The sequence below is a fragment of the Lycorma delicatula genome, chromosome 4, assembly GCF_047948215.1.
Source record: "Lycorma delicatula isolate Av1 chromosome 4, ASM4794821v1, whole genome shotgun sequence".
Lineage (NCBI taxonomy): Eukaryota > Metazoa > Arthropoda > Insecta > Hemiptera > Fulgoridae > Lycorma > Lycorma delicatula.
The window spans coordinates 150,167,398-150,192,305 of NC_134458.1; the positions used below are offsets into that span (position 1 = coordinate 150,167,398).

A 24,908-nucleotide genomic window follows, 5' to 3' on the forward strand; every position below is an offset into this window, starting at 1 on the left:
TAATTGGTTGTAATTGTGTTTGTACAATTGAATTAAATTCTTGATTAGATGATTTTTGACTTTTTTTTGTCTTCAATCATTTGACTGGGTTGATGCAGCTCTCCAAGATTTCCTATCTAGTGCTAGTCGTTTCATTTCGGTATACCCCCTACATCCTACATCCCTAACAGTTTGTTTTACATATTCCACACGTTGCCTGCCTGCACAATTTTTTCTTTCTACCCGACCCTTTAATATTAAAGCGACTATTCCAGGACGCCTTAATATGTGGCCTAAAAGTCTGTCTCTTCTTTTAACTATATTTTTCCAAATGCTTCTTTCTTCATTGTTTTGCCACAACACCTCTTCATTTGTCACTTTATCCACCGATCTGATTTTAAACATCTTCTATAGCACCACATTTCAAAAACTTCTAATCTTCTCTTCTTAGGTACTCCGATTGTCCACGTTTCACTTCCATAAAGTGATGCTCCAAACACTTTCAAAAATATTTTCCTGACATTTGAATTAATTTTTTATGTAAACAAATTATATTTATGACTGAAAGCTCGTTTCGCCTGTGCTATTTGGCATTTTATATCACTTCTGCTTTGTCCATCTTTAGTAATTCTAATTCCCAAACAACAAAATTCTTCTAGTTCCATAATCTTTTTTCTTCCTATTTTCACATTCAGTCGTCCTACTTCATTATTTCTACTACATTTCATTACTTTTCTTTTGTTTGTTTTTATGCAGTAGTTCTTGGGTAGGACTTCATCCACGTTGTTCATTGTTTCTCCTAAATCCTTTTTACTCTCAGCTAGAATTACTATATCAGCAAATCATAGCATCTTTATCTTTTCAACTTGTACTGTTACACTGGATCCAAATTGTTCTTTAACATCATTAACTGCTAATTCTATATAAAAATTAAAAAGTAACGGGGATAGGGAACATCCCTGTCAGACTCCCTTTCTTATTACAGCTTCTTTCTTATGTTCTTCAATTATTACTGTTGCTGTTTGGTTCCTGTAAACGTTACCAATTGTTCTATTTCTGTATTTGAACCCAATTTTTTTAAAATGCTGAACATTTTATTCCAGTCTACATCATAGAATGCCTTTTCTAGGTCTATAAATGCTAAGTATGTTGGTTTGTTTTTCTTTAATCTTCCTTCTACTATTAATCTGAGGCCTAAAATTGCTTCCCTTGTCCCTATACTTTTTCTGAAACCAAACCGGTCTTCAATTACTTCTTCCACTCTCCACTCAATTCTTCTGCACAGAATTCTAGTTAAGATTTTTGATGCATGGCTAGTTTACACATTTATCTGCTCCTGCTTTCTTTGGTAACATGACTATAACACTTTTTGCAGTCTGACGGAACTTCCCCTTTTTCATAAAAATTACACACCAGTTCGTATAATCTATCTCAATCGCTTCCTCACCTGCACTGCGCAGTAATTTTACAGGTATTCCGTCTATTCCAGGAGCCTTTCTGTCATTCAAATCTATTAATGCTCTCTTAAATTCAGATCTGAGTATTGTTTTCCCTCTTTCATCCTATTCAACTTCCTGTATAACACCATTTTCTAATTCATTTCCTCCGTATAACTCTTCAATATATTATTCCACTCACCTATCGACTTTGCCTTTTGTATTATAAATTGGTGTACCATCTTTGTTAGATTTTAATATTGTGTACACAATATTAGATTTTAATCTATGTACCCCAAAATTTTCCTTAACTTTCCTTTATGCTCTGTCAATTTTACAGATGTTCATTTCTCTTTCCACTTCTGAACACTTTTCTTTAATCCACTCTTCTTTCACTAGTTTGCACTTCCTGTTTATATTATTTCTTAATTGTCTATAGTTCCTTTTACTTTCTTCATCACTAGCATTCTATTTTCTGCGTTCATCCATCAGCTGCAATATATCGTCTGAAATCCAAGGTTTTTTACCAGTTCTCCTATATTCTTCTTCTACATTTATGACTATTATTAATTACATGTTGCAATTTGGACTCTAACTACACAAGTCGAAGAAGAGATTCACATTCTATTTCAATTTCTGATTGAATGGTGTCATATTTATATTTGCTTTGCAATTCGAAGATTCCTTATTTTAATTTGTAAGGTGGGAAATATCACCTTGTGTAGTAAATTGTAAGTAAATGTGCCAATCTTAATTATAGAGGTCTTTACTGATCCTCTTTGTTTAATTAATTGCTCCATTTCCAAATTGGTATTAAATAAAAAATTAGCAATGTGAAATATTAACAAAGTAAATTAAATGTGAACTGAATCAATGATATTACAATAATGATGAAACAATGTAAATTAAATATAATAATAAATAATATAGAAATAATTGTTGCGACCCCTGGTTGTATGAAGTTTGTTGTACACGAATATTCTTGAAAATTGCATATAACATCCATGGTTGGGCCAAAACAATATGTCGACTTTGTGAAGTACCTTGGTTAGGTTGAATTAATCACGTAATTGATTATGTGTTGGTTCAATTATTTAAATAAAAAGCCTTGAATTAATTATGAATAGAAATTGTATTTATTATAGTTTTTGTTTATGTAATTCACAAATATATCAATGATGAATGATGAGTTGTAACAAGAGTGAACCGTCAGGAGCTGTGTGTATCATACAGAGCCAAGTGAACTGTCAGGAGCTGCGTCTCAACATATTTATGGAATAATTTTTAAAAATGTTTGTGATGAAAGTGCCAGTATAAATGAAGAAGTTTGTAATATGTGGATAAAGAGTACACTAAAAAAAAAATTATGAGCACATATAATGAATTGGACATTTTTAATGCTGACAAAACTGGACCGTTTTATAAATTTTTAACTGACAAAACTAAACTTTTAAAGGTGATAAACGACATGGTGAGAAATGAAAAAGACTGCGTCACAGTTCTTTTAGGTATGAACATGGGGACAGAACCTTGAAACGTCTCTTAATTAGTAAATCGAAAAAACCATATTTTGCTAATGTTAAATCTCTGTCTATTTAGTACAAAGCCAATAGAAAAGCATGGGTTACTAGAGAAATCTTTGAAAAATGGTTTTTCAAACTGGATCATATAATTTGAAAAATAGAAAGATTTGAGCCAAACAATTTTGGCTCATCCAAAATTGTTTCCTCAGTTATTGTTACCAATAAAAGCATTTTCTTTTCACAAAATGTAACCTCTAAACTGCAATCAATGGATCAAAGCATTATACAAAATTTTAAGCAAATGTATAGGAAAAGGATTATAATGAAAATATTAGAGATGGTTGATAAGAAACAAAAACCAGAAATTCATCTTCTTCACTGTCTACGGGAAGTTAAAAAATCCTGGAATGAGGTGACTGAGCTAACAATTTTTAACTGTTTTAAAAAAGCTGGACTTAAAACCCACAACAACCTGTTATTTTGTCACAATGTGAACAAACTAGCAGTGAAAACCTTTATTCTAGCAACAATAGGTTGATGATGATAATGAATGGCAGTCAGTTCTGATGTTTTGCAACTATCCAGAGACGTTAACTTTTTGGGATTATGTTTCTATAGATGAAGATTTGGTAGTAGCCGAATATCCTACTGATGAAGATATTGTAATCTAAACAATACAAAGGTAAATGAAAATGATACCATAGAGACTGGTTCAGATAACGACAATGATGAACTACCCTGCATACTGCCCACAACTTTAATGGAAGTTACAGATAACTGTATCTGTTCAACAATTTGTTGAGTCAAAAGATGATATACCATAATCAGTTTTTTCTATGGTGGCAGACATAGGATAAATGGTTGACTATACTGCATCAGAAGAAATATCAGACAACTATTAACAATTTTTATTAATAAATTTTAATTAAATTCTTCACTTTTTATCTGAAAAACTTCTAAAAACACAATCCTCGAATTTAAAACTAAATGTGTATTTATATACAATACAACAATAACATTTTTTACTACTCATAAAAAGTATAGCCTTTTAAAAAGTATAACGATTTTTGTGCAATAAATTGATTTTCACGGAGAAAAAATGAGATTAATGTATTTTCATGTATATTTAGCCACATTTTGCTTAGTGTTTTCAGTTTTGCAGAAATAAAATACTCTTCAGGTAACTACATACATACTATATATGCATACTAACCAGTAGTACTTACTGTATTTATTAATGTTGAATCATGTAATATAATAGTATTGCTGTGATATAAGACTGCATATGGAAAAAATGCAATATTTTCTTGAATAGTAATGTACATTTTACTTGAGTGAATTTACAGTGGGTAGTGATTTAATAACATGTACGTTTCTCTAACTCAAATTTTCTGTTACGTCGAATGGTTTTTTATTCCCTTGAATATTCAAATTTCATAATGACAACTTTGCTGAATATAACAAAACAGGAAAACCCCCATTTCAAGACCATTCCACGTTGCAACCAACTGGAAATAGAATATTGTACTGATGTTCCAAGATTAGCCGAGGAAATCTACTACAGAATGACTACTAATTACAACTGAAACGTTAAATAAATTATTTCAAAATTTCAAGGCTATTGAGACTATTGTAAAAATTCATAACTATATCTATCTCACATAGAAAATGTTCAACATCGTCAAGGCGAGTAAGTTAAAGTCCATTTGGATGAAAGAAATGCAGGACGACCTGGAATGACTGAACATCACAGAAGAAATCATGGACAGATGGAAATTTAGGGATGAAATTAGAAATAAGAAAATTGAACAAGAGCAAAAAAGAGAAATTATAGGAAGAAACATAGTGAATGGATGAAGAAGTTTTGGGAAGAAAAGAGAAGGAAGTAAAACCCATGATTGGCTCAAGTTCATGCGCTCCCCTAAAAGGGAATAATTAGAAATAATAATAATATACCTTACATACATCTACATACAACTAAATAATAATCATTATATTTGCTGATACATTTCATGCCAATGCTAACATTATAAATTTAATCTTATACATTAATTGATGAGAAAAGTTTTATAGTGTATTACAACTTCCTTTTCTGTATTATTTATGAATTAACTTATTTTAAGTACACACCTGCGAACAATGAAAAATTGTACATAGTTAAATTATTTACTAAATTTACTGTTAATGCAACTTAAATGTTCCTTAACTTTGTTAAGAGAAGTTCCTACTAGGCAAAGTTAAATTTTTTTTTACATTTTCTGAAAGAATATTCTTAAAACAAATATCTCTGTAAATTCTTAAGTTAAAACTATAAATATGCTAAGTGCACAATGAGCGACCTGGTGACTCTAGACCTGCCCCCTATAGTTTAGGTTTGTAACTGTCCTAGTCCTTTCCAAAATCCATTGCTATTGTGAACAGAATATATCTGAAAATGTAATATGGGTATTACAATTGTTTGAGACATACATTCAAAATTTTTATTTTGTATATTTCAGAATGTTAGAAGTGAAGTACGCTCATTAGTTTTTGTTTAATTTCAAGGATACAGAGTATTTTTAATCATGCTTGTTAGTGCGAAAGGAAAAAAGTAAATCATGTTTGTTAGTGCAAAAGGAAAAAGTAATTAATTTCTGAAACATATTTATTCAATAATTTCCCATGCAATTCAATTAAAGACATCCATATATGAAGAGGGTTCTTAACACCCTTAAGAAAGAAAATTTCCAGAAATGCTTCCAAAAATGGAAACATTGTTGAGAATCAGTGTGTTCAGTCGTAAGGGGATTACTTCATTGGAGATCCATCACAATAGCCTGTAAGTACTGCAATTTTGGAATTACAAGCCCAGCCTTAGAACTCTCCAAACACACCTCAAATAAGTAATGTCAGATATAAAACAAGTTCTTTTAATAGCTAGTTTATTATTCAGTTTTAACATGTAACTTTGATAGTGACTAAGAATAAACTAATTACATTTCAAATAGTAAAAAAAAATATATATATAAAACATTACCTATAAGCAGGAAATGTAGGTTTAACAGGTCCTATAGGGGCTGTACTGGTAATCGGTTTAAAATCTGCACCAACTGGTGTAGGGGTTGTTGTACTTGTAGCCTAGAAAGAATGTGAAAATAAAGATCAGTGTAATGAGCTGGTACAGTTGTTAAATTTAAAAATTAAGCTTTGAAAAACCAACTTCACCTAAAATTATCATTGCAAAAAAATCTTCAGCTTTATATACAGCAACATACATGCTAAAAATATCTAAAATGTTACATAATTAAATTAGCAACTCTACGATCCGTTCATTTAAAGCAATTTTATATAACTTTCTAAATTTATCAATATTTACAAAAATAAAAGAATGATCTAAATTTACTGTAAGATTACAGCTGATAAAATCCTTTGATAAATTAATTTCTTTTAATGAGTTATTAAAATATTTTGAATATGTACGCATAAAAACTCAGCTACATTGATATCACTGACTGGTCACAGTTAATAAAGGATAATCTCTTCTTTTTTTCTATTTCAAATTACAAAAGGCTCTATGTCAAACTCATATGGCAGTTGTTCTTGCACAATGTCAATAAAATTATTAACCGAACATATAGGAGTTCTGCCATCATTACACCATAACTCCATCTTTGATTTCCCCATCGTCATCCTAATGACAACAATCACATATTTCATATAATCAGATGATGTTCAAGTAAACAAAATGTTGAAAAGATTGAAAGGTTGTAATAAGGTGCATCTTAAAACTAATCAAGATGCAGCAATCATGGATTTAGATTAAACAGCAATTTGTACATGTATAGCTATTTTATTTTGTTGCCACTGTGTCATCAAAATAGTAATTTGAGCAAAATATTTTAAGATCAATGTACTTTATAGTGACACAGAAATCTGGTTGAATAAACACGATCTGATTTAGTAACAATAAAACTTGTTCAAATATTAATCATTTTTAATTCATTACAAGTTATGAAAGGAACAGAAAAGCAAAAATGACTAAATTATCTACCTTTTTGAGCGAGCTTAATGTAACCAATAATACCAACAATATTTATATTGGCAACACTGAGAAGTAATGAACATGTTTATATAGTAAGGTAACAATTAAGTCATTCATGCATGCACACGATGCAGCTCTACGACTGGTCTATTCAGATCTACCATTCTTACCTGTAACTGAAAATTAGCTACTAATCTTCACTACTTAAGATGTCATGTTAATTTTTTCTTTTCAAAAATTAAGCATTTGTTTTAGAACTTTACAAAAATCCATGGAAAAGATGTCCTACATAAAAAAAATGTACCAAGGGATTTTGATTGATTAATCATAATCAGGAAAAACAATTAAAGCACAACTGAACATCTTGTCTTATACTGATGAGCCGATAAATTATTCCGATGCTTATACTTGTGTAAATAAACAATTCATAGTTTAGTCACATTTTTCTTCACGTTTCACAATTTGTTCTCCACAAAACTGTTATTGTTCAATTAAATGAGTTCTACTAATATAATTTCTACTATTTCTAACAGTTTGATGTGAGCCATTTAATTAAAGTACTTTCTCCCCCCCTGATGTTAGCAATTTTGAGTGATTTTTTCACTGATATAAGAGATGGAAGGAACCACATTCAAATTTGTAGGATCAAAATTTAAAGGCTTTGTAACAATTTTTCTCATTTGCTTTAGTTGGTACGATGAACCTAAATGTCTGGGAGTGTGTTATAAGCATATGCTCCTATATGAATGAAGTTTTTTTGGTGGCTATGTGCCGGAGTGTAAATAATCTTTATAAATTTAAAATTAATTTTTAGGTAAGTGTAGCTTCAAAAAAGTGGTGAAGACTTTGTATTAAGTACAGTTTAAAAATTCACAATTATACAAGATAGGCAAAAATTACAAAAACAGTGTATATTTTATTGGAAATATTTTTGTTTGTGTTCTTTTATAATTATTTATTGTAATTACCTCTAATTTTACTTTTTTTTTTAATTACTGTATTAGTGAATTTCAATTTGCATAATAGTGATGCAAATAAAATATTGATATTATATTAATGAACAGTTAGAAGCATACATACAAATAATTATATTTTGAAATCTCTTTTTTAGATTTTATAAACACTGTAGATCAACAGAAGTATACATTTGCGGTTAAGAAATGGAATACAAGATTTTTCAAAAAAATTGAAAAATAATTTGGTAAACTTATGATTCTGTAGTATTTTGAAATTCCATGCAGAACAGATCTTCATTACTACAATCTACATCAATTTCAGTACCTATTGCACCATTCTTCAGGTAATTAGTCAAATTATCAGATTTGTTAAAAAGCATAGAAATAGATGTGTTACATTATTCAGGGATTTTCATGAAGTCTTTGCTGATGTAACATTAGGCTCTGGCATGCAAGTCTTTAACATTTGATTACACTTAAAATTTCTCTAATTATTGTTAATTGTTTTAACTCTAAGTCACTCTCAAATCAAGACTTTTTTCAAAATTTCAGAAAAGGAAATAAAATATGCCAATAATAAATAAGATACATTCTATATAATTTACAACAAATTAAATTAAATAAGAGAAAAATAACACACATGACTTGTAAACTTAAAATCCGTCTTTTTCACTCACAGTAATTCCAAGAAATGGATCTGGATTGAGTATATCTTCTTCAGACTGAGAACAAACAAAAACCAAACATTTTCCTGTGGACAATACTTTAAAATTATTATAATGCCAATCTCTACAATAAAATAAAGAGCCAGGCATTTCCTCCTTATGATTTTATTTTGCTCAACTAACAATATTTATAATAAAGATTACATCAATGTCAAACAGATAACTGTGTAACTAAAATCAATCAATATGTTATTTTTACATTCCTGTTACAGTTGCATTTTGTCACAAACTATAAAAAACCTATTAGTTCACATGGACGACTAATGTCCATCAGATTCTAGTACTTACAATGGCAGCTGCACTTGGGAACAGTGGTTTATTAGGCTGCTGAGATGGTTGTTGACCCATTGGAGGGGCATTAGGCATAGGCCCACCAGGTGCTCCAGGCCCCATAGGACCAGGACCCATCATTGGCATTCTGCAAAATAGAAAAAATTAAAAAGTTATAATAAATATTTTACTCACAATATATATTTACTAATATAGCAGGGTTCCCACTGAATCTTAAGATTCATATTTCCTGACTTTTACTGACCAATTGAGTAAAACTCTACTGACTCATAATATGATGCTATTGCCATTTACTTCCAAAACATATTTGCAGCCTCCACCATCCCCATAGCAGCCCAACTCACACTTTATTATTATTTATTATTACACTCATTTTTGAAGCTTATTTGATGGTTTTTATATAAAAATGAACACATCATGCTAACTAAAAGTAACACATAAGAAATAAAAACTAACTATAGCATTTTTTTTAAATAATTGGCTCGTACTTCAGATTGCTAAAAATTTTTCACAAAAACTAGCCTACATTGTAGAGTAAACAAAAAACAATATTTAATAACTTAAATAAAAGTGCTATGAAACACAAATTTCAATTTAACGAATATATATATGATCACAACTTAAAGGAAAATCACAGCGACTAAAAGTAATACACATAATAAAATTAGAACAGAAATTCTTATTTTTTTTACAGAAAACAAATGTTATTAACACTTACTTGAAAAATATTTTCTCATTATTATTATGTATTTTCAGAATGCCATTAAAGTATGGTGCAAGGCCGTGATTAATGATAAAAGCATTTAATAGCACCAAGCTGGAATTTTGATGCTATATAACTATCAGGAAACATAATTTTCAAAGTTTCACCAATATCTTCACATGAACTTAAGGATAACTTACTTTGTTGCCTTTGAGAACATTGAGAACCACATAATCTCCACATTAGAAACAGTCTTTTTTAATAAACATAAATAATTGTGTAGTCACTTTACATAAATGAAGTCTAGGATTCAAATGTATCATTTGCTGCTCAAATGCTATTATCCTTACCAGATTATCCAGGCGAAGAACACAATTGTATTACGACCACCGTTCTCACAACTGTTGATCCAAGTTTTATCTGCTGAGATGAAGAACCACTGGGTGATAAAAAGTTTTTTAGTGAAGGCAGATAATTCCTTATCTTAATTATTTCATTAAACTGCTTTCATTTATTGTGTGAAGACACTGTCTTTTGGCTCATATTTTTTTCTACAATACACATCTCTACCTATTCTCAACCAACTGAATTCTGGGTGTAAGTTTATATCTAACAACTGGTCATTAAATAGTCTTTTTAGAGGTCATTTAAAAGTATTAATTACTACTTAAAATACAAAAAAAAAAAAAGAAATCATAGTGGTTTGAAATAAATTCCAAGAAAACAGTTAACCTTTAAATTTTTCAATGGTAACTTTTTGTTAAAATTTCCCCAGTGAAAAGATTAAATGCAATTTGGAATATTCCTCCTTTAATATAAAAGAATAATTAGGGAATGTTAGTAACAACAGTACATATTAACGGCTGCTTGATGTACATAGTTGCAATGTGCTGGGTGATGGGGGTCACCATTTCCTGGTGCCAGGAAAGTATATCAAATATATTTAGGCATTACATAAAAAATACTTATTTAATATCATAATCTTAATTTGGTAACAAAAATGCAATTCTCTTCTATTTTTCCTAACTTCCTGCCTGTGTGAACCATGTACTTACCAATATAGTATTAGTATTTACTAATTGTACTTTGTAGGTTAATTTATGCTACACATTTTTCAGAATTCTACTGATAATTATTATTTCAAGGATTGCAACTGCCTTTTTTCATTAAAAATACAATTTTAAAAGAAATTAAATGTGTATAGCAATATGGTTCTTTGGTTAAGAAATACAAATTAATGGGGTAAAACTTTCCATACAACAGCATTTCAGAATTAACATTCCTTCTCTGTTGTTAAAAGGAGCACTACAAGCACAAATTAAAAAAGAAAGGTTATTTAAAATTGTATTCTTTGAATCAGGAAAGAGGGGGCAAGAAAGCTATAACATTTGCATATACATATGCTGTTCACTGAAGGGTATATTGGAAAAATAAAATTCTATTAATCTAAGAAAATGCCTGTGAATGAATGAATGTATTTTTCATATTACAGGTACGTGATCCAAATAATATCCTAATAGGATAAAATTTCAGCAGCACAGTTAAATAACTTAATTAACTTACCCTGGGCCCATGAATGGTGGTCCCATGGGACCCATAGGGCCCATCATTGGATGACCCATCGGAGGATGGCCATATGGGGGGTGGGGAGGCATCATTCCTTGAGGCATCATACTTCCAGGTGCCATTCCTGGAGGTGCACTTCCCAGAAGTCCTTCAGGAGCTTTCTTTTTTGTAGGAGGCTCATCTTCCCCACTGCTTGGTGACTGTGCTCTATTTCCCCCTAAAAACAATATAAAAATCACTGCTTAACAAAGTACTTTTGCAAAGATCTCTAAGTCATCCAAAAGTTCAAAGAAAAATGCAAAATTGAAAAATTAAATTTATAAATAATTGTAACAGAGTATATTTATCTATTTGATTATACAAAATTAATACAGACAATTTTGAATATCATATAATTTCATACTCAGTGAAGCTAATACTTTCACAGCTTCTACTGGAATTTTGAAAACCTTTCACTATAGACAACAGTAAACTGTTGTCTATATAGTATTACAATGTTGTTTATACAGTATTTGAGCGGCTATCAAAATTTTAATAAAATGCTAACATAGGCTACATTATGTTTCAAGAATGAATAAGAAATCATCATCCTCCTCTCTAAAAGATGTAAATGTATTTACATATTATTCTTAATATTTAATACACTGTGCACGATTTGTTTAACTGACAGTAATTAAGACAAGTAATCTCTATCTATGGTCCTTTTTAACATTCATTTCATGTATGAATGTTACTAACTTATACGGTTTTCATGAAAGCTCATTACACAAGGAAACAGTCTTAAAACTGGTTAAGTTTTAACCAAGGAAAATTCGACTAAGTGAAATCAATATTCAAGGAGATGGGGTATGACAGATACACAGTTGGTAATAAACCTTACTTTATGTAACTGGTTTGTTGTAATGAACAAATATATAATTTTTTTTCAGCACTGACAATCAATAATTAGTTACTTGATTACATTAAGTAGAATTTCAAAAACTTCTTGTATTCTGAAGGCAATCTCATTAATACAAATTTTCAAGAATGACTATACAATACAGCTGTTTTGTAATTGAATTTTTTTAATACTTCAACACAGCATTTTAATTATTATTAAACCCTTTTCATCACTATTTTAAAAGATTTTACATGATAGATTTTGTTTTAAATTATTACATATTACAAGTAATAATAAATATCATACCATGTTTACCCTGCCGTTGCCTTTCATGTTCTTTCAGATCTTCAGGAGGTATACCTTCCATACCATATATTTCGATTTCTATATTTGACCTTGTTGACATGGAATTAGGAACTTTATCTATTGCTTCTTTATGAACCTGTGAAAAAAATTAACAACCAGTTACTTTGATGCAGGAGCACAAAATCTATTATAACAGTAACTAAAATAAAATACATATACAAAGGTTTTACCTTGAAAGTAATGACCATTCACAAATCTCATGTAGAGATTCTCACCTGCAAGACTCGAAAGTTTGTTGTACTTCCCTACAGTCATTTATATGAAGCATAAAATTTTTTAAATAAGTTGACAATTTAAAAATTCAGGTAAAGAGATTTTTTGGGTTTTTGAAATAGAATAAGTGTAGTCAGTGGAATTTTTTTTGTTCCATAATATTTAATTTAACTGCTACTGGGGATTGAACACAAAATGCCAAATCACATAAGTTGCAGCCAGTTTAACATCACTAAAAAAAAAAGAATTGATGCAAAATCTTTTGGCATAAGTTGATGACAAGTTCAAGCGATTGTTGTCCTTTGGGCTAACTTTATATGTCTACTGTTAAAACCACTGTGAAATGCAAAATCAGAAACAGGAGCACTGAGAAAGGATATTTATATTGTTATATGATAATAAACATTTATATCCAATCAGGAAATTTCAAACTGTATGTTTTTATAACTCATCACGCAGTCAAGACTTAGTTCAGATTAATTTCTTCTTGTTGAAAAAGGAAATCCTCCATTTTTGCAAAGTTTTACTATTCTGTTCACTTACATAAAACTAAATATCTTTATTCACAGACATAGGGACAAAGTGCTTCTTCTTTCTGTAGTAAATTATCTAGAAACAGATTTTATCTAGAAACTACTTTTTCATAAATGTTAAAATTACTCAATTTCAATTATAATCTGGAAGCCAAAACAAGTTTTGTCAAACACACTGCTTCTTGAAAACCTCTACCAGAATGTGAATTCAGCCAAAGACTCAAAAATAGGTTTTGCCATTCTGTAATTTTCTGCTTGTTTCTTCTATTCAATAAACCTTCTCATGTTGTGCACGACCACAGATCTGTAAATCAATGAAATTGAATCTGTGATTGATGATCAAATGACTATGCAACTCAATCAAAACCTTCTGTCTGGTAGCCTCACCAGCATTTGTTAACTGCTCTCAAACAGGAGTTTCATTCAATGTTTTTATTATTTCTTGAATTGTAGTTGTAGATTGGTCAGGAGCAGCAGCAAAAAATATTTCTATTTTCTGCTTACACAGACTCTCCCCCAAAAAAATCCACTGCTATGGGAGTATTCTTCTGGGTGTAAAAAGTCATACATTTTGACAATGGTACATCAAATTTAACCCTCCAACAGTACAGTGTATGTCATTTTATACTCGTTATGAATATTGCACCATTGATGAGCAGCTACTTACTTGCAGAGGTAATTGTCAGTTTTGTATTAATTTGGTATCAAAACCAGGAAAATATGGAATCAAGGTAGTTATGCTAAATAATTCTAAAATGTTCTGCATGTTAAATGCAATTCCATATGCTGGCAAAGTTGAGAGGAGAGTGTTTCAGCATATTATATAAAATGATTGTCAGAACCAATTCATGGGTCAAACAGGAATATCACCGTAGACAATTTGGTTTTTCTCAATACCATTGTTTGAGACCATGCTCCATGAATATAAATTAACAATTCTTGGGACAATACAGAAAAAAACAAAGCAAAGATACCACCATCATACTTGGCTGGAAAAACAGTTAATGAAAATAAGTTTGCTTTTGACAAAAATATGTCTCTTGTGTCCCACACAAAAGGAAAAAGAAAATCGTTTTGTGTTGTCATAGTTGACAACACATCTTTCGTCAACAATGATACAGGAAAACCTGAAATGATATTAAATTAACAAAACTAAAGGTGGCACTGACACCTCTGACCAACTATATAATAACCACTAAACAGCTCAAGCAACAAGAAGATAGCCGATGACAATATTTTTTGGGATGCTTGACCGACCTGGTATAAATGCAATGGTATTATTTACATTAGCAAATGCTGTCAAGAAAATGCCTCATCGAACATTCCTTCGTGAACTTGTATGGAGCCTGAACTATTTTTGAAAACCTAGCTAGCCAAAACAATGGCACAAAGACTTTTGCAAATTATGCTAGAAGATATGTTAGGTGTTAATTCAAGACCAGAACCAATACCACAAAAACCTCCTCCAAGAAAGCAGAGATGTTTTATTTCTGTCCAAGGAATAGATATAGGAAAAAATTAGTGTGTTCTTGTAATAGGACAATGTGTGAACACTATGCCCAAATCTGTAAAGTGTGCATACATTTCCTTTTCAACAGAGTACAAGAAAAACTACCAAGTTTAAAATGTATGTTTTATGTTAAATTTTAAACATTAACTAGGCAACTTTTAATGACTATGTTTAAAAGTTGCAAACAAATTATAATAACCTATTAATTTGTCTGTTTTTGATATTTTCATGTAAAAAAAATTAGTGAATAATTTGGAGTAAAAGTTTATGTAAAACTGAAAAAAAAATATATGGGGCCCACAAGAACATATGAGGTACAGATCATTCATCAAAATAATATGCACAATCTGAGGGTTAATGGCTGCTTCTTCAAAGCAAACATGTATATCTCCTGGAAATACAAGGTCCAATCTATGATCATGTTTTTTTAATGTAATAAATAAGTTGCCAATCAATTTATGTACTGCACAACAATCATAATTGGATTGTGACTGGAGCTAGTTGCCAACACAAAGAATTCTATTTTCATTAAACATGGAAGAACTGGTTCTCCACTTTATACAATCAGCAAAGTATAGCTTTATTGTCTGTTTATTAACACAGTTTACTTGTAGCAATGTCGCAGCTGTTTCTTCTAGGTTTGATCATTTCCACAGGTTCACTGTAATTGCTGAAAAACATTATCTAACAATGACAGGAACAATAACAGAAAGACAAATGTATAACTAATACAAAAAGAAATTACTATTAAAAGTACAGGATGGATCAATAAGTACCAGTGTTTGAAGACAGGTGGCATTTCTACAATACACCGCCATCAATCAAACACCATACAAAATTTCTGATTGATAGGGTATTTATTTGGTAGCCATTTGTATTAAACATATTTGGTGTTTTTGATACAATGGAAATGAGGAAAATCAAACGGTGAAGATGACGTTCTTACATCCGCATGGACCTTCACCTTCCTTCCACTATCCAGACTGAGAATGTTCTTAATGTACATACATAGGAGTGTCAAAAGTAGATCCCAGGATAAATCCAACAGGAAGATTTTATAACCTCTTAAAACAAAAAGTGGATAACCAGAAGTTGTAAAAGAAGTGTACACTGTGTAATTTTTATGCAAATATCTTTGGAAGCAATATGAATTGCAGTTAAATGGCGAATATGTACAGCTTCATTATTTTATTTCACCATTATCACATTGCAATCCCATTATGAAATGTTTACCACATGTACAACACATTAGGAAACAAAAAATATATTTTTTCAAATTAAAAAAAAATACACTTTCGGATATATTTAAGGTTAAATAAATGTTTTAGTTACCTTAAACTACTTATGCCAAAATCTTTTCAAGTGATATATCACATGAAAACCCATTCCAAGAGCCTTAAAATGATACCAAAGTAAGTCTCTAGTTCTTAGAGGAGCTAAGAAAATTAATTTTTTGTAATTATCTGAATCATGCTATTTACAATTTTTTCACTTTTTTACAGGATCCTACACAAAAAACAAGTACTTACGTATTAACGCCACCGCAGCTACAGCTTTATTTAAAAACAAAGTAGTCAATCGGATTTCGGTGGAAAATGGGCTGATATAGAGTTTAGCATATCAAAAGTCTATTAATTTTAATAAATGGTTAATATTTATTTTATAAATATATTAACCAAACTTAACCTACGCTCGCTAACCTTGACTAATTAACAGGAGTGTTTTGATTATTTAAATAATAAATAATTGCTATAATTACTGAATTAATTAAATAAATACTCACATTATGGTGTTAATTAGTCAAGGTTAGCGAGCGTACGTTAAGTTTGGTTAATTTATATTTATAAAATAAATATAAATAACCATTTATTAAAATTAATAAAGAGACTGTTCATTATCCACCGAAATCCGACTGACTACTTTGTTTTTAAATAAAGCTGTAGCTGCGGTGGCATTAATACGTAAGTACCAAAAACATATTGGTTTGACATGGAATAATACCTTTGGGTGGCCTGAAAAGGAATGATGCAATCCTTATACTATTATTCATCTTTAATAAGAATGTTGGATTTTATATTTTCCACTATTACCAAAAGTATAATGTAAAATCATATTAAGTTGTTCAATATACCTGCATACAATGAATTGAAAGTCCTGGTCCAGTGTATAATTTTTTATGGCATATATGACACTTAAAGTGTTTTGCCTTTTGATGTTGTATCAAGATCTTTTCATCTTCAAATTCTCTGTTACAATACCTGAGATTTTTGTTAAGATAAAAATTACATACTGAACATTTCTAAAAATTATATCATTAAATATCAAATACACTAATGAGGAAGAGAAATTACAAAGAAACTGGAATATATGTGTACATACACATTTAGTTAACCACACATCTCTGGTATGGTTGGCCTTAGTCCACAAGACACCTCACTCTCACATGTCAGAAAAAGGTTGCCAAATCTTGAGACTTTCAGAAAATTTATAAGAAATCATTTCACATAAATGTATTAAACGTTCAACAAACCATTCAGTATTTCAGTGTTCTTCATTTCAGACCAAAAACTATTGCAAATAAATTTAAACTTCAGAGAAACTTAAACTCTAGACAACATGAAATTACATTGCAAAATTCAAATATTTAATTAAGATTATATGACTAAATCCTCAGTGAAATAATTTGAAATCATAAAAAATAGTGGTAAAAGTACACCCTTCCTTTGGTATACATTTGCCAAATTCAACATGTTAACTGTAGTTTGATTACAATCTTTTAAAATATGTTAATTCAAAATTTAGGAAAATGAAGAATATCTAATACACTATTAGTTTAGAAGGTTCCAGCATGCCATTCAAAATACAGTTAGGGATTATGAAACATGGCTTTTAACATAAAAAAACTGTTCCTCATGTCTTCAATTCTTAGCAATAGCTGGAAGAGCACATAACATTATACCAGAGATGCGTTAGCACCTAATTAAAAAACAAATAATTAAAACAATTTAATTATTAAATTAAATATGCTAATTTGAATTTTATACTTATATAAAACGTAGTACAAGATTTACTTATTCAGTAAAATTGAGGCCATTCAGTATTATGTAGTCATATAAGGAAGAGGAGGAATAACAAATGCTTACTTAAGATAAAACAGAGATGAAAAGTGTACAAAGGAATGTTACAAATAAATATTTAACGTATACCCTATTAATACAAATTTTTCATTTTTAGAATGTTTCAGGTGCACCACAGTTGTTTCACATCCATTCGGTTGTTGTAATGTTCTAGGAGGTTTTTTTGAAGCATTCCAAAAATAATGTAGTAGAATTTAGTAAAATAAGGGTAACATCAAACCTCCTATCTACGAGATGTGTGAGAAAAGTAATGAGACTGGTAACACTGTGTCTACCGCTCTGTGCTAGACTGGTTTGTTCATCCCTTCCACATGCTCAGTACAAGTTTCAACTCTGTTCAGCCAACACATTATTTTTAACAGCGCCATCAGTGAAGTGTGAAGTTTGTTACGAAAATGGAGCATTGGAATTTAGAGCAACGTTGTGCAATCAGGTTCTGTGTTAAACTTGGGGAATCCACGAGTGTGGCCTTTGAAAAGTTAAACTTTTCAAACCTTTTAACTTGTTTAAAGGCACAATTTGGGGATGCTACACTGTCCCAGAACTGAGTGAATATGAGGGCTAGACAATTTAAGGGTGGGAGAGAATGCATAAAGTCTCACAGCTGACAACATCCATGCTGTTTGAGAGATTATCAAAGGTAATCACAGATTCACTGTTGAAGAAATTGTATCAGAAGTGGGTATCAGTTATGGGAGTGAGCTCAATCCAGTATCACTAAACATCTTGACTTTATAAAAATTAGTGCTCAATGGGTTTGAACGATGTAGACTGAAAATTAAGAACAGGTCTGGTTTGGAAATCTGTGAAACTTCTGAATAGATTTCAGCAAGGGGACAGGTTTTTGAGGCAAATCTGCCACATATGACGAGACATGGGTCCATCATTACACTCCAGAGTCAAAAATTGCGAGTAAGGACAGGTGAAGTAAGGATGAAGGCTGTCCAGTAAAGGCCAAAACCCATCTGTCAGCCAAAAACGTTCTTGCAATGATTTTTTTTTGACTTGAGGGAAGTTTTACTCACTGATTTTCTCCAATCAATGAACAGTGAATGCGGCTGACTATTGCCAGCTACTATAATCAACAAAAAACCAAGACAAAAAATGTATGCCAATCATAGATGTCATCCTTCTCCATGATAACACCAGGCCACACACTCAGATTTTCACAAAGGATAAACTGGAAAAAATGCACTGGGTAACCCTCAACCACCCTCCCTACAGTCCAGATTTGTCCCCCTGTGACTATTTTTTGTTTGCACCCTTGAAAGAACCACTTGGAGGGGAATGATTCGAAAACAATGAAGACATTGAGGAGTGCATGCACAACTGGTTGATGACACATGCCTAAACTTTCGATGAACAAGGAATATTCAAGCTTCCAAATCATTGAAAAAAGTGTGTAGATCGTGCAAGAGACTGCATAGAGAATGATGAAGATATGAATTGTGTATATTATTAATCAATAAATTTATTAAAAAAATATTACTGTTTATAATTGATTCACCCTCATAACAGTCATCATGTGTAAGGGATCAATGTCTATATTCTCAACCTCCCTGGATATCTGTGATTCACGCTATCTTCCCATTACGCCATTGATGCAAAAAACAATACTTTTTCATGTTAAACTGATTGTAGATTCAGAAAATTCAATTTTATTGTACATTGCACCAGGTGTGGGGAGGGACAAATAAGTCATGATTCTACGGGTACCTGATATTATCTCAGTTTAACTAATATTATCTCTCTGATATCTATTATCTTGACAACCCAAGAAAGCAGTTCATGTATGAACATATTTACGGAGATAACACTCACTTAAACAATACACAATGAGCCTACTGTTTTTTTTTTGTGATGGCTTGTTAAACAAACATTGATAACATAATAATTTACTATAAACCAGTTAACTGCTTTTTAAATTCATGTTTAAATTTATCCATTAAGACTATGGTATCTTCAGACTTCAAACAAGCTGTTGCTTTTTAGCAAGGGTGTGAGATTTTGTCCAGGAATAAAATTTGCAAAATTATAATGTATTGTACTTTGGTGAATTACTGTTTTGAATGTCAAATTATGAAAGTAAAAAACTATAATTTAAGTCGGGAACTGTTTATTTCTATCAATTTTTGGCTCTGTAGACTGATCACCACTTGAATATGTGTATGGGTACCATTGTCGACTGGAACATGTATTTGTGCAAAAGTTTGTAAGCTATATCAAAATCACGTGATGCAAAAACTAGTGCTCCCAGATACGGTTACAATCAGAATTAACATAAGTTTATTTATTCACCAAAAATCAAATGCAGCCAAAGTACTGCCTCAACAGTGGATTTTCAGAGGAATATGTAGAGAAAAGAAATGAAATAGTTTATTGTTGAGGGCACTAAAACTAATCTGCTAATACCTTATTAAAATTGCCAGAGAATAAAAGAGGGTTCTATAATTTACTCAAGATTGTTGGAAGGCATACAAACACAACGAACTGTAGGCAGTAGTAATTGGTTAATAGTTATTAACTATTAACCATAAGTATCATTTTATAGATAACAATATTGGAACATATACAGAGCATGTAGAACACATTTTTGGAGTTCTGTTAAGTGGTAGAATAAAAAACACCATGGCATGGCAAGCACCACACTGAATCGCACAAATGTTTATTATCTTGACCCCTATTAAACTGTCAAATAACATGTAATTATTATTTTCAAGGTACTGAAATCACTTCTGTAACTATTTTTCAAATAAAAAAAAATTGTAATTTTCTGTCGAGTGATAACATCAATTGATGAAAATTATTATTTTATGAGAAAAGAGGGGAGTCAAGATAATAGACAAGAATCAAAAACATAACTAAATCTAAAAATCTTACCCAAGCAAAGGTGGTATTGATGATTTTTACTAGGAGGGGGGCTAAAATTAAAAAAAATATGATTTATCATAAGTAATTAAAAAAAAAAAAAAATGGTTTCATACGAAGGAAAAATGTTCTTTAATTCTGGACTTTGTCAAGCAATTGAGTAAGTTTATATTATATAATTAGTTAGAATTTACATACAGAGGAAATATGGACTACAAAATATTTAATTTAAATTAATAATTTTTAATCAATTTTTCAGAATTTCCAACTAATGACAAACATTCCATAATCAAACAAAGTAAAAGAAGAAACTAGTCTGTTAACCTAGTTCAATAATCATAGATATTAAGCAATAATAAAAAACTAATTATAAATATAATTTTGAATATTAACCGTTTGAAGAACACTTGATTTTCCTCAGGTTCAGCTTTATGCTAAAAAGACAAACTGGCAATTTTTGGTCAGTCTCATTTTATGCGAGAAAGAGGATTTGGCAAACTTTTGTCAGTGTCAAAATGATGTTTTTATTGATCACATCTTTGGTTGTCAGAGCAAACCGCTTGATAGAGGTTACATTTGTTATTGTTTAAAGTCACTTGTTACATTGCAATTAATATTTGGATGGTAAACAAAAATAGTTATTTTGAACTTAACTGTAAATCATATTAGTTGCATAATACATAAGATGTTTGTTACTGTTTCGAGTTTGCCGTGAAATCATAGTTAATTTGGACAGAAAAGGAGTTGTTTATTTTATTTAGTTTTTTACAATACTGTATTTACTGGTGTGTTGTACAGTATGTAGACGAGCCAAGAACATTGTGTGTTTATCATTGTTTCTGATGTTCGGATAGTAATATTACAAATATAAAATTAGTGTTTAATTTTCTTTTTTCCCAGCAATGCTTATTAGAGTTGCTGTAATACGCAAAATGAGCAGTGTGATTTGAACACAAGAGTGAAATTGACCAGCAACTTAGGGATGTTCAACCTGATAGTAATTTGTATAAAGTTCAAAAAGCTTACTTTTACAAATTTGACTAAAATTTATCAATTTCTTACCAAAAATACCAGATTTAATATAAAACAGAACAATTCTAAAAATCATGATTCCCATAGTAAAATTGTTTCTTGATTTTAAGTTAAGTGACTCCAAACTATTTTTTTTGGGGTTCTTTAATCTTTAGAAAAATTTCAAATAAGATATGGCCAAAAAAATATTTCTAGTTGATAGTGCACTGGCTTTCCCACAATTAAAAAAAAAGCTAAAAATATTGGTTACAAAAATTTTATAAATTCTTTAGCACAAGCTTACAAATAGTCACCATACAGGGTTTTTTATCAACAATAATATGAGCATGTATTTATTTAAACAATCTCCAAAAAAAAGTCTGGTCCTCAAAGGGTTAAATATGCTTGCAACATAATACCTAATATATTTACCTTTGTAACAAAATAAATTCAAAGTAATTCAAAAGAAAACACTCTACTTTTTAGGATAACTTATAAAAGTAATAAAAACAATTTTCCATTCCTTTAACAGTAAACAAAAAATTAAGGACAATAATGGTCATTTTATCAACAATCATGTTTTAGTTGCCTATAGTAAATCAAGTTCCATTTCTTTGAATTTTATTTCACGAAGATAATGCCTATAAAAAAAACAAGTTAATTACAATTATTTATTGTTGTTAGAAAATTTGTAACACACTCATTCAATCAAATTTCTTTTTAAAATTCAATGGAAACATATCAGCTAAAGGGCTATTCACTTGGCCTATCTAAATAGCACTAACCACAAATTAGATACTTAACGTACATATGAATTTCAGAATAATTCTGGGGAAGTTTAGAATAAATATTGCGTTAAATAAAATTAATAATTCCAATATGAAGAATAAACTATTAAAAAAAATATATTATAAAAGTAAACTTCAAGGACAATTTACTGTGAAGGTTAAGATTTTTGCTTAAGAACAAAAAATTAACTAAAACATAAAATAATTTTGATAAAATAAATATTAATTAACTCATCGCTTTACGATAAAAAATGTTATAGAAATTTTGGCGATAATTTTATATAACATAATAGACATTTCTAAAAATAGAAAATGGTTTTGACTACTTCTAATAACGACTTAATTTTTAATAAATGGAGAAAGCTCTATTAGAAAATAAGTATACAAGCAAAATAAGTAAAACAAATGTTCAATGAATAGCTGAAAAAAAATATGATCTAGCCTATGTGGAAGGATACCAGCACCAAGGTTTCGATAACTTCTTCTTCTTACGACCCATTTGTTAACGTAGTTAGTAGCAAAATCTACCGTCAAAAAATTTACGACAATAATTTTGCTGCCAAATTAATATAAATTTACAAGCGTAAAATGCCAAAAACACGTAATTAAGAGAATCAACTTCACACTCCAAACAAACGGGCAATACCAAGACAATACCAACTATCCACAAAAACGAACGTAATTACATCCCATGACTCAACGTCCGGACATTTATCATGGATTAATGATTTCGTTTCCACACGTATAACTTATTTGTAAAAAACGACTTAATCGTTCATATTTCGTTGATCAAATAAAAAAACAACTTTAAAAATCAATACTATTAGAATTTTAAATAAATTTCATCATTTTATGTGATTTAACATACTCTAAATTATCGACATATCATACAAACAAAATATGCTAAGGATTTTTGGCTCTATCTTACACCAAAATTATAATAGTAAACATTTACTTTTAACAGTGTAAATTATTCATGTAAATATTTTTTTTATTTTATTTTACCTGAATTTCATAAGTAAGTAGGTGAATCAGGTAAGCAGTGACAAGCGAAGAATTTGAATGGTATTTCAGAAAGCAAAACAAATTTCCCTCCTTCTTCTTCTTCTTAAATCCTTCTTCTTCTTAAAATATAAAAAAAATTAAAATTAAAATATTTATAAAAAAAAATTAATTCTACTCGCAGTTAAGAAACACCACATTGAATCCTGTGAGTTGGTTGTGCAAAGGCAAATGAATGCTTTCAGAATATAAATATTACTGGATTGAATACCATTAGTATAAATTGTATACAAAACTAAAATAAAAATCTGATTATTATATTAACAGTTTGTTGTGGACGACTGTGAAGAATAAAAACTTATTAAACGATTTTTTTTTTTTCATTTCAAAAGGTAAAAAATACATTTTTTGTTGTTTTATGATCTAAATAAGTAATCTTTATCTTTTTCATTTCAGGATTTAGGTATTGAAAGTTGTAAAGCTAATTATCCCAGAAATAATTGTTTTTTCAATTGTTGATAGTTACTAGTATATAATGATTTTGATTTTAACCAATCATACAACTCCAATCATACCAATCAAAAAAACTCCTTCAGTGAGTTTTATTGTGACACTATTAACTATATTTTGTAATCTTAAGTAAAACAGTATTTAATTTTAAGCCTATTGCAGGTCTTAAGTAATTCTTAAATAATTTATTCAATCTGTGTTTTATTGATCATGCGTTTTAAATTTAACATGTTAATATAATTAAGTTGTTCAAGCATTTTATATATATTCTTTGAACAATGACTAAATGTGCTTCCGTCCACACAATGTATTATAATGTGTAATCACTACAGTGATTGTATATGACTGGGTTGTTGTGTATACTTTATGCATGACAGAATCAAAGAGTTAATGATTGGTAAGGGACATGTCTTGTAGGAGTTGTGTGGGTGAAAGAAAATAGGTTGTGTACTTGTTTAAGGTCACATTAGTTTGTGTTAAAATTTCTGTTAGGTTTGTTCAATTTTAGTTTTCAGGTGCAATCAGGTTTTATTGTTATTCTTGTTAATATGAATGTCTGTCTATGATTCTGCTACATAGTATGTCAATGTTGAAAATATTTTCCTTGTTTGCTTTGAAATAAGTTAGGTTTGTTTGAGAGTACTGTGATTTTTAATTCATTATATTTGTGAAGTAGTGTGTTATTTGCTAGGTGGTAAATAAAAATTTGGTACCGTGTAAAGTCTGGTCGTGGCAGTCAGATTTTCAATATCAAGGGCAATTTTTCTGTGTATACTATGTTAAAGGTTTTTGTAGAAGAGGTTGAGTTCTTGTTTAAACAACTAATAACCAATTCGATTAATATTGGTGAGTAATGTGATTTACCACACAAGGGTATATGGGTTTGTGTG

The 24,908-nt window shown here is 30.1% G+C and overlaps 1 protein-coding gene across 5 annotated transcripts in view; it reads right to left on the minus strand.

The window, feature by feature from the left end:
• LOC142323953 (BUB3-interacting and GLEBS motif-containing protein ZNF207-like) overlaps positions 1-23,208 on the minus strand; it is a 55,641-nt gene extending 32,433 nt beyond the window's left edge. For 3 of the 5 annotated variants that reach the window (XR_012756184.1, XM_075364361.1, XM_075364358.1), the window contains exons 1-7: positions 22,965-23,208; positions 16,834-16,960; positions 12,387-12,522; positions 11,198-11,417; positions 8,929-9,058; positions 8,593-8,637; positions 5,955-6,055 (exon numbers count right to left, since the gene is read on the minus strand). Coding sequence is in view for 4 of the 5 variants with exons in the window: in XM_075364361.1 (XP_075220476.1) it covers positions 5,955-6,055; positions 8,593-8,637; positions 8,929-9,058; positions 11,198-11,417; positions 12,387-12,522; positions 16,834-16,960; positions 22,965-23,005 (800 nt within the window). In the remaining variant the exon portion in view is untranslated. The remainder of the gene's footprint in view (positions 1-5,954; positions 6,056-8,592; positions 8,638-8,928; positions 9,059-11,197; positions 11,418-12,386; positions 12,523-16,833; positions 16,961-22,964) is intronic. The other 2 variants (XM_075364362.1, XM_075364359.1) reach the window with 1 other exon arrangement.
• Between the last annotated feature and the right edge of the window lie 1,700 nt (positions 23,209-24,908).